Below are 14,402 nucleotides of genomic sequence, written 5' to 3' on the forward strand. Positions count from 1 at the left end.
CTTCGTAAATCTTCATAAAGACCAGTTTCTATCCAATGGATATCAAAATGATTCCGATTATTACTTTTTTAATGATTGTAAAGTTGAAATGGCATGAAAGGCTGACATTATTTAGGAAAACTATTTTGTCTAGCGATTGCTGATCATTGGAGGGTAAAAAGTCCAACACCATAACAAAACGGATCTATTTATCATGTATACATACCGATTGTTTACGATTGTAAGACATGTGAATAAAAGTGAAAGCTCGAATAAATATGAAAAATATAACAAAGGGATAGCTCCAAATACCATTTAATAACAAAAAACATATGGACAGGTCAAGATATCTTTTTGGTAAATAAAATAACGTATGTAAACTGGTTCCCGTCCGACTACAACACTTTAACAAAGACTTTGTTCGAGTGTAGCGTAATACAAGCAGATTCCAGTTAGTATGTAAAATAGTAAATATGAAACCGAGTGCGGTAGGCGGAGGCATAATCAACTTCCGTTAGTTCTGGTCAATGGTATCGGAAACATGCCGCTGATAGCGTCATTTTCCAAAAACAATCCATGTATACACAATGTTCTTAACACTAGATTCAATCTAGAATCTAGGCAGTTCAAAGTTGGTTGTATGATGCCTCAATTTCATCAAAGTCATAAAAAAACTGATTTTCAACTGACACCCTATCAATTTGAAAATATATGTATCTCAAACAATGTGCTGCTGGACCAAGTGTGGTCAAAACAAATAAAAATTTAGGATACAACTCTAAACCGGTATAAAAATGCATGGCTGTGTCACGTGTCTTCATTTCAAAATTCTCTGCTGAAAACATAGGCATTGATGGTGTTTGCGTAATTCCATCTGTGAAGCTCAACATTAGCTCGGCAGTTGGTGGTGGACAGTCATAAATCCTTTCTGCAGTATGAATGACTTCTTCAGGAAAACCAACTTTACAATCAAAACTTTCCTCTAGATTTCTACTACAATATTCATCAAGTTTAGTTCTTTTGTTTTCACAGGAAACTGCCCTGATTTTTCTTTTTGCGGACGATTCAGTCTCTTGCTTGGTCCAGGAAAATAGGCTGGGAATGGCAGTAGACTTAAGTCTCTGTATGGTGGGTTTGCGCCCTGAAAAAGGTTATAAAACATTAGTTTTTTGATAATTTAATGAACTTCCATTAGCAATGTATACTTTTTACTACCTGGCGAAATATTAACTAGATTTATTCATTACAATCTGGATAAAACTATGTTTGCTTGATTCAATGTATGTTATGTAAATCCAAAGGACAAACAATGAGAGACTTATGCAACAAACGTACATTGTTTGTACCTAAATAACTATAATATAGATGAGAGCATGTCATTGTTTTGTTCCTGTTAACATTGTCATTGATATTTTTCAAGAAAGTCTATGAGGCATAGCTTATGCATTCCTGTCATTACTACATTAGCATAATTACTGCTAAAATAATTCTCAGTATGATATACCTCTTGTAAGAAATCATTATAATTGTAGCAATCACCAAAAAATCTCAAACAGATCACATTGAATCGTAATCCAAAAAATTATGACGTCTTGAATTACCCACCCCCTTTTATTCTAAAACGATAATTGCGGTTGTAAACAGACTTTGGTTTATTCGCATGGCGATAACATATATAACAATATATTTCACAAAGAAAATAGAGTTTTACCATGAATAGTTTCCTGCACGTAGTCTTTTTCAGTAAAACGTGCCTTGCAAACAACAGCTGATTGAGATGGACTCCACGATATCATCGTGTTCTCGTCCAATCTGCGTATGGGCCATGGCGTTGATCCAACTTTTCCTTCTTTTTAAGTCATTTGGAAATGCATGTCCTCCTCTTAAATGACATCAAGGTACACAACAACAAGTACTTGGCATCGTTAATTAAAAATATAACTGAAATAGTTTCACAGTGCAGAAACCGGAAGTAGAGGAACAGGATCCGCTACCACGGCGCCACCTATTCAGGAACGATAATTTGCTACTTTATATAACTGCGAAATTACAATAACGTTAGACGGGTTCTCGTGCATAAACAGAAATTCGCTTTAAATTGTATAATATAATTCATGTTCAGTCGACCTTTAATTATTATATCAACGACTGAAATGATTTATAAACATCTAGATTGCAGATAACACTCGAAATTAACCCGAGCTCTTTCCACACGGAATTCAAATAATTCTAGTTTGTCAATCGGTTGACTGCTTATAATGCAAAATACTAATATATCAAAAGTTTTTATAAAAATAAAACACAATGATCGTTTCTCTATTTCCCAATGTAAATGAAATGAAACAAAAAACATTTTATATCGCAATAAGAAGAGGAGAGAATTCAACATTTCCGGATCTACTTGGAGCCTAATGACCCCCCACGTAGATAAGTTGGATATCGCGGAAGGAAGGATTAACCCGGCAACTAGAAAGGCATTAAAGCACTGCCTTTAAAAATAAGATGTGGTGTGATTGCCAATGAGACAACTCTACCAAATGAAATGATGAAATGATGATGAAGTTAGCAACTTTAGGGCACCATTCTGCCTTTAACAAGGAGCAAAACCCATAATGTGTAGCACAGCATAATGTCATTTTCAGAAAAAAAAACATTTGGTGGAATCAGCTTTGGTTTTGGCCTGCAACCTATGTCACAGAATGCAAGACATAGGGATACTTATATGGTTGTGGTGGGGTTAACTCTACATATAGCTTTACATTTCAGAAGGTAGAAGACCTCGATACTTCATATCTTGTATACAGATGCCATATGTTAATAGTCTGTAATCTTCATTGACTAGGATGGCCAGTTTTCAAGCTGAAGGTTGTCTGATAACTATGTAATTCTGAAAACTATGAATATCAACATCTGAAGAGAGAATTTTCCAATTGCAAAGTAATTTAATAAACACTGTTTAATTTTAATATTTTATTAGATTTACAATGTAGAGATTAACAAAACAACAACAATAATAATAGACATGTATAATAATGATTATTTTGCTGCTTTATAAAATGATATAGAAAATTAATGTTATCAAAATAAAATGACAGACATATATAGGACATCAATATAAAACAATACAGTAAAGATAATAACAGACATATATAGATAGGACATAAAAATAAATGGATCAAAATATAAATATGACCTCAATGTATAAAACATACATAGTATAAGAGGAACAATTATTAGCATCAAATAAATAGGATACAACCAAGATCTAGCCATAAACCAAACTATTAACAGAACCTATAATGCACAACTCCACATATTAAAAATCTGTCTAACTTTGGACAGAATCGACTAACATCATCTTTGGAATATAAAGGCAGCAGAAAATCTGGCAAGAATTAATGATATTCAGCTATCAACAAGATTTCATGTGATTAAATGGACTGAGAATTAAATGGTACAACAAAGAACCAAAACGGCAGTTAGAAAAACACATAAAATATAAAGTACCAATCTAGTCGGAATATATTTTATATCCACATGATAGTCAATTTTCAAATTAGGAACTCAAATTCTATATTTTTATGCCAATATATGAAATCGACAAAATCTTCAACAGAGACTACTATAAACCCCCAAAATGTATGTAAATAAGCCATTAAAAAAACACCTGAAGAGTCAGCATTAAAACATTCTAAAATACCAATATACAAGATGAGCAAAATAAAACATGTATAACATTGATCATATTCTTTAACTACAAATACAGCGACTATTGGTACTTTAACGGCACTGAGAAGAAAAGTAAGGTAAATTTGACAGCAACCAAACAAAGATAAAACTACCCAGTATTTAAATTATACATTATTTTCTAATTATACAAAGAAATTTAAGCTAGTTTATATTTTGGCTTTGAAAATAATACAGGAATTTATGTTTTGATAAAAAATATTTGTAAATTTGAAAAAGGCACCAAAACTAATCAGTAGCACCAAGCAAAGACATGTTCTAATTTCTGTCAGATATTTATATCATTTTATGAAAATACTGATTTGTCAACAACATACATACTTTGAATATCTGTTTGAAATACAAAAATATTCAATTGTGATTTAGAATAAGCCATGATATATTTCTGTGAGGAATTTTCCTGGCCACAAAAAGGTGTTGTACAAAGTTATTACATATATTGGAATAAAAATCATTTATTAACTTAGACAGTAATCAACTTGTCTTTTATTATTTCTTATATATGAGAAATAGTGGTGCCACATAAAAAAGACATCATGATAAAAGTTGGAAAGTTTGGAACAATTTTATAGCTTGTTGTATTGTACTGTTAAAAAATTGTCCCAGATTAGGTTAAGCTAGAGGTTTGAAATTTAATATATTGCATTCTCCCCTATCCTAACCTATTACTAATAACCCTGACCTTTTCTATTAATAAATATATTCCGGGTTTAATATCTAACCTTGTATCTTGTTCTAGTTCTTAACCTAATTATATGTCTGATTCTAAACTTAACCCTAAACTACTGTCAATAAAGGTTTACATGACATTAAGGATTATTTTCAGAAAAAATGGTTAAATTATTATATAAAAACACTGAACACTTATATGGTTGTTAAACACTTTCAAGGAATGGACAACAAAAGTATAAATAATACACAATACAAGGAATGTTTATTGCTTTCATCCTGACAGAAAGGGTAAGGGTTGTTGACTTCAAGGGGTTTGTTTTATTCCTGACAGGATAAACTTTGGTTAACATGATAGTGGTGTTTCGTATGCAATAAAATACTGTTTCAATCAAACATCTTACTTTTGTTACCAATTCAATTTATTTCTTCTCTAATTCTTACTTAGTTTTTTTGGTTGGCATAAATCGTTTGTTTTCTTCTGTAACAGCCTTTTATAGCTGACTATACAATATGAATTTGCTCATTGTTTAAAGCCGTACGGTGACCAATAATTACTTAAATCCACATCATTTGTGGACTGTGGTGGACAGTTATCACTTTGGCAACTTCTCCTTATTTTACATTCTCCTTATTTTACATTCTAACTGGATTTAACAATACTAAATAGTACAATTCTAAACTGTCTTTTTCACTGCCAGTTTAATGACTGTTTTTGTAGTAAAAGTTCAATATAATATTTAGTATAAATAAAGCAGATTATTTAGCCATTCCATGTATAGTAATATATCTTATACAGCTCTATATTTTTATAAGTCATGTGACTAAAGTTCTGTGTGAGGTCATGTACTATCAGTAGTAGCACCATAATTCTGTTGTTGCTGGTCCCCTTCACTAAACAGTGTATCATCTGAAGCATGGTATACTACATCAGTAGGGAGGATGGGTTCCCTGTCTGTGTCTGTCAGGTGACTCACTTCACCTTTTGGCTGGACCTCTCCAACATTTATTGTGGCAAATAACCATGCTAAAAATAGAACATTTAAAATAGTAAAGATTATCAAACGTTTGTACTTTGTTTTTCAATTTCAACTATACATATTTTTAAGACTAATGATATCCATCTTTATACAATTCTGATTTCAATATTTTTGATTCGGTAAACAGCTGATGTTTTTGTCTAATGTTCTTACTCTGTAAAATACATTAAGATTAACAAAACCTGTGAAAAGTATCGTCTTCATACTTATGTGAAATTAGTCCTTTAAATAGTTTTTAGAGGTGTTCATGATAAGTTCAATGTTTGTCTTAACGTCAATAATTATTGATTTTGATTTGGTTTGTAGCTTAACAGAACCCCTGGATACTTATATATTTATCTTGTTTTTCTGGTGTTTATTCATTGTAAGAACCTCTAGTATTTACATAGAAAGATATTAGATCAGAATCGTGTTATAATGGTGATCACTCGAGGTTTCATGTACAAATTTCTTATCTCCTATTATGTTGAAAACACTCAAACTTACACCAAAATAGACTACTGTTGCCCATGCAATTGTATCTAAAAAAAATTTTAACTTATATACCTTAAAATAACATGAGGTACCAAACTTGTATTTTAAAGAAATGACACTTGGTCTCAATTTTTTGTTATATCATTCACTGTAATGTTGAAATTGCCATGTAGATGTGAAAAGACAAAATAATTTACGGTTAATCTACTTGGAAAGCCTGCTACAAATGATTCCAACAAGAGTAATAGACGTGTCATACATCATTTTGAATAATTTAATGTAGATTACGACAAAACAAGTTTCTGTTGGATAGACAACCTTGGAATCTAAATAAAACGAAAGTTCGCAACCGAGTGTCATTTCTCAAAATCACGTTGGGTGCCTTGATTTATGTTAAGGTATATACATAATTTTTTTAAGAGAGAAGTGCCTGAAGTCTTAAGGGGCTCACTACGGGTTTCCTCCATAAAATCTATGAACACCTAATACTTACATGGAAATAAACTTGGTGAGACTTGTTGACTATGTTCTGTGTTATTAAGGAGCTCACTATGGGTTTCCTCCATAAAATCTATGAACACCTAATACTTACATGGAAATAAACTTGGTGAGACTTGTTGACTATGTTCTGTGTTATTAAGGAGCTCACTATGGGTTTCCTCCATAAAATCTATGAACACCTAATACTTACATGGAAATAAACTTGGTGAGACTTGTTGACTATGTTCTGTGTTATTAAGGAGCTCACTATGGGTTTCCTCCATAAAATCTATGAACACCTAATACTTACATGGAAATAAACTTGGTGAGACTTGTTGACTATATATGTTCTGTGTTATTAAGGAGCTCACTATGGGTTTCCTCCATAAAATCTATGAACACCTAATACTTACATGGAAATAAACTTGGTGAGACTTGTTGACTATGTTCTGTGTTATTAAGGAGCTCACTATGGGTTTCCTCCATAAAATCTATGAACACCTAATACTTACATGGAAATAAACTTGGTGAGACTTGTTGACTATGTTCTGTGTTATTAAGGGGCTCACTATGGGTTTCCTCCATAAAATCTATTAACACCTAATACTTACATGGAAATAAACTTGGTGAGACTTGTTGACTATGTTCTGTGTTATTAAGAGGCTCACTCTGGGTTTCCTCTATACTACCGGGTGTTTTACCAACTGTGATAAAATACACCCCAATAAATGACAGTATACAACTGAAAAGATATACAAATATTGAAAATTACAATAAATAAATTGCAGAATCACGATATAGTTCATCATGTGATTTTTAAAAAGACAAGATGTATTTTTTATAAATGTGACTCAGGGAATCTTCAAATCAGCAAACTTTAGAGCCAGATCTATCAAATAACATCCTTCAGATCAGCAAACTTTAGAGCCAGATCTATCAAATAACATTCTTCAGAGCAGCAAACTTTAGAGCCAGATCTATCAAATAACATCCTTCAGATCAGCAAACTTTAGAGCCAGATCTATCAAATAACATCCTTCAGAGCAGCAAACTTTAAAGCCAGATCTATCAAATAACATCCTTCAGAGCAGCAAACTTTAGAGCCAGATCTATCAAATAACATCCTTCAGATCAGCAAACTTTAGAGCCAGATCTATCAAATAACATCCTTCAGATGTCTATAAGACGTATGTCAGTATGCATTAAGGCTTCAAACTTTACTCATTTAATGCAAAACTGCATAAATTGCCAAAATAGCCTCATTTTGAGATATTGTTATTAATATTTAGATATGAGTCCAGGCTTTACTCCAAAAAAAATTTTGATAAAAGATGTACAAGATGGCAATTTTGGGTCAAATATGATTATATTGACACAACAACTTATATTTCTGAACTAAAGTGTCTTAATTATATTACCCTATTCATTTATCAAGAGAACTTACTTAATTTTGAATAGATTGTAGAATTTAACTATTTTTGCTGTTTTAAGGGCCAATAATTAATCTTTAAAATTTAATCAAAAACAATCGTGCTGAATCAGTCATACATGATGAAAAGGTTTTGTTCACAGTTTCAAATGCTTAATCAAACCCACAGGGGGGTCTCAACCTACTAATTTGCGTACAGACGTCATGCGGTTTAAAAAACACCCCCATTCATATATTGATTTACCGGTATGTGAAAATCCCTACCGGGTCTACCCATTCATATATATTTCATCAGAAAATCACAACTCATTTATATACATTTCCCAGCTATCGTGACATCTTATCTCAATGAGATGTTAACCACATGGATTCCGTGATTCATATCATGAGATAAAAGATCAGAACACAGTTTTTCCAGACATCTTAACCATGTCCTGTCTGTGTTTTCGTTAGATGTTTTCTGCTTTGTATTGATCAGATGAGTTAAGCCCTTTTCAACCGATTTTTATAGTTTGTTCTTATGTTGTACTGTTACACCACTGTCTTATGTTAGGGGGAGGGTTTTGGCCCCTTCAAACGAGTTTAACCCCATCATATTCTTTTTCGTAAATTGTTTTGTTTAATATTATTCACATCAGGGCCTTTTATAGCCGACAAATTGGTATGGGTTTATTCTCGTTGTTGAAGGCTGTAAGGTTGCCTATAATTGATTACATTCACTTCATTTGAACTTTGCTGGATAGTCCTTTCATTGGCAATTATACCACATCTCCTCATGATCAAACCCTTGGTCTGCATTACATCACGTCACATGAAGACATACTTGAAGTATATAATAAAGTGTATATGATACGACTTTTTCAATATCATACCTTGTATCAACCTTCAACCGATATAATTACTAGAGCAGAGCTCTTGGGTTTATATTGGTGTCTTCGGTTGATACGGGTTCGATATTGAAAAAAACCATATGATGTTCTCTATTTATCATACCTCCCCCTGCAAACTAGAAGGAGGACATTTAATAACTTACCCTACAAGAAACATACAAATTTCTAAACCATTCATTCCCCAAAATTCTTTGTAGAATATAATTCCTGTAATACAAATACATTTATTTAATCATAAGTTTAAGAATAACAATAATTTAACATCAGCCAGTTTTTAAATAAGTGGAAATTTTGACAATCACGTAATTACAGGAATAAGAATAAAATTCTTTGCTGAGCGCAGCTGGATACGACCGCAGAGGTCCAACCCTGAACAGTTGGGGAGAAAATAGACACAATATTCGTGCTTGATACAGGTCTGAATTTGGATTGTAATTAAATATTTGACACATAATAGGTTTCTGACACCGAATAACTGTAGTCAAAGAACTTAGAATTTGTTATATTCAATTTTTTGCTTTTATGCAATACACTATGCTGTTGCGAATTGACCCCCCCCCCCCCCCCCCCCCACAAAAACTAAAAAAAATTTACCCCCCTTTTTTTTGCTTTTGTGAAATACACTATGCTGTTGCATATTGACCCTTAACCCCCACCCCCACCCCCTTTTGTTTTGCAAAAAAAAAAAATTTAATTTCTGAAATCAGAAAAATAAATAAAAAAATTGCCCCCCACAATTTCTTTTTTACCCACCTCCCCATTTTCCCAAAAAAAAATTCTTTCCCTCGAGATATGGTCATAATCTCAATTCAAATTTCCAATGGAGTTTGCAACCATAATTACCAATTTAAATACATCATAAAAGTCTTAAATAGATATTTTAAAAGCAGTGTAAGGGAGGTATTCCAACATTGTACAACATTGTACAATTTTGTTTTTGGATTACCTCCCTTACACTGCTTTTAAATTGTCCATTAACCAGCAAACCCTTGTTTTTCCACTTTTTTGCCCCTAATTCCTAAACGGTTTGAGCCATAACCCCCCAAAGCCAATCCTAACCATCCCTTTGTGGTATTGAATCTTATGGTAAAATTTCACAGAGATCCATTAAACTAAAGTAATTGTGAGAAAAACAATGTGTCTCATTCCAATATACGACCGCAAAAATTGCGGTCGAATGCATAAAAATTTAACTGAAAAGCAACAAATTATTTCCTGAGAATTATATTACAGATTGCATTTCAATATCATAATGTTACAAATGTAACAAAAGCAAAAACCAAATTGATTACAGACAAATGTTCTAGGCATTCAGATTCATATGTACACTCACCTGCTAATATTGCACTAATAGTAAAGAACACAAAATGGGTTGGAACTACAACTGTAGAATTAAATTCTCTCATGGCCATATTCAAATACCTGAAAAATACAGACAAATACACTACAACTGTAGAAATAAATTCTCTCATGGCCATATTCAAATACCTAAAAAATACAACTAAAACTACAATTGTAGAATTAAATTCTCTCATAACCATGCTTACACCAGACAAGCTATAATTTTATTATGGTACAGAGGTTAAGGGGGAATAACTCATAAACTGAATCAGTAAAAATAGGATTAATTACCCTCAAGTCAGTCACCTTATATGTTGCTCTGCTCCTTGTAACTTCATTTGAGCATAGAAGTATCTTTTTATGTTCATAATTCCTCTAAAATTAACAAAAATGTCCCAGATATCAAAGAAACTTTATTTTATGACCGATCATTTTGTTCTTTAGTCAATAACTTCATATAACATGTCTAAAAGACAGACTTAAAAAATTCCACTTGGAAATGATATTACATACAAAATCAAAGCATTTAAATAACTTCATAATGTTAAAATAAATAAATAATCAATTACTTAGTGATAATTTTTCACTGGAAAAAAAAAGAAAGTTTGAAGTTAGGACCCTTGTCGATACCAGCTGGGACCACTTATGATTCTGACCCATGTGTCAGACATTAAATGTATGCCTCAACAGCATAAAGGCAGGTGAAAACATTGAAAATAGGGAGTTTGCAACCAGAAATTAAAAATGATTGACGGCATAATCTTGTTAATAAGTACTTAATATAAACTGGAGATTTTCTTACATAAAATAGGCCAATATCACAATATTTCGATATTATTTGTCATGAGGGAAAAAAAATTGTAACTTGGGGGTATGTCAGACATAGGGGAAGATTACCCTCTTGCAAAACAAAGTTAAACAGCTAAATAAGACTTTGTTGCTGTTGGCTGATCTCAGGTGCCTTTTTTATTTTATTCATAATGTTTCTATATAGACATTGATAATTTACAGTATGATAAAAGAGTATAGACTCTTGTCTATTGTTTGAGACCATATGTCATTGCTGTTTATTGTTCCCTTGGGGATCTGTCTCATTAATGTATACTCTAAATTCATATGCATTGATAACAATGACAACCATGTTGAACAGACCAGTGCAAACCACTTACTTGACTTGCACTAAATCACTGATCAATATTACAATAGCCATGATAAATCTCTCTCTTTTCATGTACAACAGCAATGATCACAAGGACAATGGCCATGGTGTATCACCAAGGATAAAACACTTAATTGACTTGCACTAAATCACTGATCAATATGACAATAGCCAGGATAAATCTCTCTCTTTTCATGTACAACAGCAATGATCACAAGGACAATGGCCATGGTGTATCACCAAGGATAAATCACTTACTTGACTTGTATAACAGCACTGACCACCATGGCAATAGCCATTATGTACAGACCAGGATATGACATTTGAGAATATCCCTCAAATGTTAACTGTAACATTCCCGATACTGCTTTCGCACAAATTACTGTTATTGAGGCTATAATAAAAAAGAAAAAAATTCTTTAAAACCCTTTTAAGCCAACATACTGTTGAAAAATAATGAAAAATTTTCTCCATGACATCAACTCCAAAATTGTTTATCATATTAGCATTTATATTAGCGTTTCTGTTGAATAAAGACTTTGGTGTGACAGCAGAATTTTTACAGTCTTTGTCAAAAGAGTAGGCCCAGTAAGACCCCTTTTTGGCCCCAAAATATAGCTATTTACAAAGTTGTTAAAATGAAAACTAAGCTATTTATTGGAAAGTAGAATACTTTTGTTACATAAATATGGGTTGTTTTCGTCCAATATAATGAACAAGCATCAGGTACTAGCTTCATTATTTCATGCAAAAATACTGAAATCTTCACAATTTTAGCATTTGTGCTAATTTTAAGACGGTTTTTGTCTAAAATGGAAGTGGCAGCACTTGTGTTCAGTCTTAATATTTAAATATAAGTTGTATCTAATGATAATACATCACATATATAAATGTTGAGACTGAACACGAATGGGGCCACTTTCATTTTAGACAAAAACCATTTGAAAAGTGACGTTTCATGGTATATTTTATAGATTTTTCATATTTAAGTTTGAATTTGAGCGTCTTTAATGACCAATTCAGTTCAAATTTTCAACATAAACTAATTAAATCGACTGAAGTAGACACTTTTAAGTGTTTAAAATCTTTCATCAGATGTACTTCGAGTCTTAGGCCGAAATTAGCCCTTATCGGACCTTCTCCTTTATTTATTACTTTTCTAGACTCTTACGATTTTTGAGCCTGGCAAATTGTAGATTGTTGTCTTGTTAGTAGATTGTATGGTGACTTCTACCATCATATGTGTTTTCTGATTATTGTGTTGTAGAATTGCTGTTAGTAGATTGTATGATGACTTCTACTATTGTGTTGTAGAATTGCTGTATCATTTATATATATATATCCCTGATTTTAACTATTATCATGTTCTTCTGTCAATAATGTTTGTCTAATCACTCTGATCCTATGAAAAACTACTTTGTTTTCCGGATAATATGAAAAATATTCTCTACAGAAAGTCCTGTGTGAATAATTATATGACTATAGCAACCAAAAAGACTTTTTTAAAGACTATCTACTGTAATTTAATTTCTTTACAGTCGAAGTTTCCAGAAAATGTGATAAAATATTGCTCAAACAATATTTATAAAATAAATGAAGACTGCTTTTAATTTTTGGGTGCATAAATGAACTGAGAAATTAAATTATTTCATGAATACTAGATTTCAGAACATTTATAAAGCTGATACAAAAGTGTCCACCTTTCAAAACTCAAATGTGGAGAATTCCCTCTTAAAAGGTGCTTTTGAAAAATTAGCTTAGATCTTATTTATTGTAAAAATTGTAGAGAAATTATGTGCACTATATGACAGTGTTTAAAGACACAGAAATGGAATAGAAAATGGAAACAGGAATGTGTCAAAGAGACAACATCCTGACCAAACAGCAGAAAAAAATCCAAGACCAACAATGGGTCTTCAATGCAAAGAGAAATCCCAAACCCAGAGGTGGGTTTCAGCTGGAACAGAAAGACCTCTTACGTATACTTACCAATTATATCTGCTATCAATAAATATATAACTACTTTCTTCATCTTAACTTTATATAACAGGAATAGTACAACTCCCAAAACTATAATTTCTATAATCTGAAATAAACAAAACTTAATAACCAGGTGGTTTGTTAACATCATAAGTAAATACATGACCTAGGTACTTTTAAAATTTCAGTTGTCTATTATAATTCTGTTGAAATATCAAGGTCAGTTTGTTTATTTTATGCTTCATATGTAGTTTCATAAACAATTCTTAAACTTATTTATCATTGCGAAACATATAATAATGTTTAAATAAATAACATTTTTCTCTTTACTGCATATTTAGAAATTTTTCTTTTTTTATAGTTTTGCTTCCTGTGCTGAATATATGGCACATCTTAACCTATTTCTGTTAAACACATACAAATCTGTCCATTTCTTAGTCTTTTAGGGTAAATACATTTATCATTTTAGCCTCACTCATACTTACAAAATATAAACTGTAAATGTCATGGTTTTTTTAGTCACTTCCATACTTAAAATACAAAACTATAAATGTCATGTTTTTTTTTAGCCACACCCATACTTAAAATATAAACTGTAAATGTCATGGTTTTTTTTAGCAACACACATACTTACAATATAAACTGTAAATGTCATGGTTTTTTTAGCCACACCCATACTTACATTGTGTACAATATAAACTGTAAATGTCATGGTTTTTTAGCTACACCCATACTTACAATATAAACTGTAAATGTCATGTTTTTTTTAGCCACACCCATACTTACAATATAAACTGTAAATGTCATGGTTTTTAATGCTTCTGTAACTTCACTTCCTTCAAATACCTTTTCTTTCTGTAAAATTAACATTTCTATAACAGTACCTGAATATCTGATTTTAATGATCAAGTACATTGTATTCATTACATAGGTTTTAGTTAAATATTAATATTTTGATTTAGATGCAAAAGCTTTTTCCTGAATAGAACTTAAGTTCTACAATTTTTTAAAGTAAAGTAACATATTCCTTACAACATAAGTAAAAGCTATAGAACAAAGCAATAAAATTCCTTTAAAATTGAATATGTAATCAAAATGTATCTAGTATGTTAACATAAATGTAAAGCAAGCTAAAGACTATACACTAAATGCATAATATTAAAAGACATAAAAATTAGCAAATTAAACCCCAAAAAAATATTAAACAAGCATCA

General features: G+C 31.6%; 2 protein-coding genes across 2 annotated transcripts in view; both read right to left on the minus strand.

The window, feature by feature from the left end:
- Window positions 1-278: 278 nt before the first annotated feature.
- Window positions 279-2,239, minus strand: LOC127737134 (uncharacterized). The gene is made up of 2 exons (XM_052247670.1): window positions 1,691-2,239; window positions 279-1,120 (listed from the first exon to the last, which is right to left on the minus strand). Exons 1-2 carry the CDS (start codon window positions 1,773-1,775, stop codon window positions 606-608), a joined length of 600 nt encoding a protein of 199 aa, XP_052103630.1. The 5' UTR covers window positions 1,776-2,239; the 3' UTR covers window positions 279-605.
- Window positions 2,240-2,934: 695 nt separating this feature from the next.
- Window positions 2,935-14,402, minus strand: part of LOC127737144 (NIPA-like protein 2) — a 28,645-nt gene continuing 17,177 nt past the window's right edge. Inside the window, exons 6-12 of the mRNA XM_052247680.1 lie at window positions 13,975-14,043; window positions 13,198-13,294; window positions 11,467-11,602; window positions 10,042-10,130; window positions 8,852-8,915; window positions 7,001-7,131; window positions 2,935-5,422 (exon numbers count right to left, since the gene is read on the minus strand). Coding sequence (XP_052103640.1) covers window positions 5,238-5,422; window positions 7,001-7,131; window positions 8,852-8,915; window positions 10,042-10,130; window positions 11,467-11,602; window positions 13,198-13,294; window positions 13,975-14,043 — 771 coding nt within the window. The 3' untranslated portion in view covers window positions 2,935-5,237. The remainder of the gene's footprint in view (window positions 5,423-7,000; window positions 7,132-8,851; window positions 8,916-10,041; window positions 10,131-11,466; window positions 11,603-13,197; window positions 13,295-13,974; window positions 14,044-14,402) is intronic.

Source organism: Mytilus californianus, unplaced genomic scaffold (genome assembly GCF_021869535.1).
Source record: "Mytilus californianus isolate M0D057914Y unplaced genomic scaffold, xbMytCali1.0.p SCAF_1, whole genome shotgun sequence".
NCBI classification, from domain to species: Eukaryota; Metazoa; Mollusca; class Bivalvia; order Mytilida; family Mytilidae; genus Mytilus; species Mytilus californianus.

What these genes read in the sequence shown, in the direction of transcription:
- LOC127737134 (XM_052247670.1), bottom strand. Translation starts at nt 1,775, where the DNA reads ATGATATCGTGGAGTCCATCTCAATCAGCTGTTGTTTGCAAGGCACGT. An exon ending in CGTGCAGGAAACTATTCATG is followed by an intron (nt 1,121 to 1,690) that starts GTAAAACTCTAT and finishes AACCTTTTTCAG; the next exon opens with GGCGCAAACCCACCATACAG.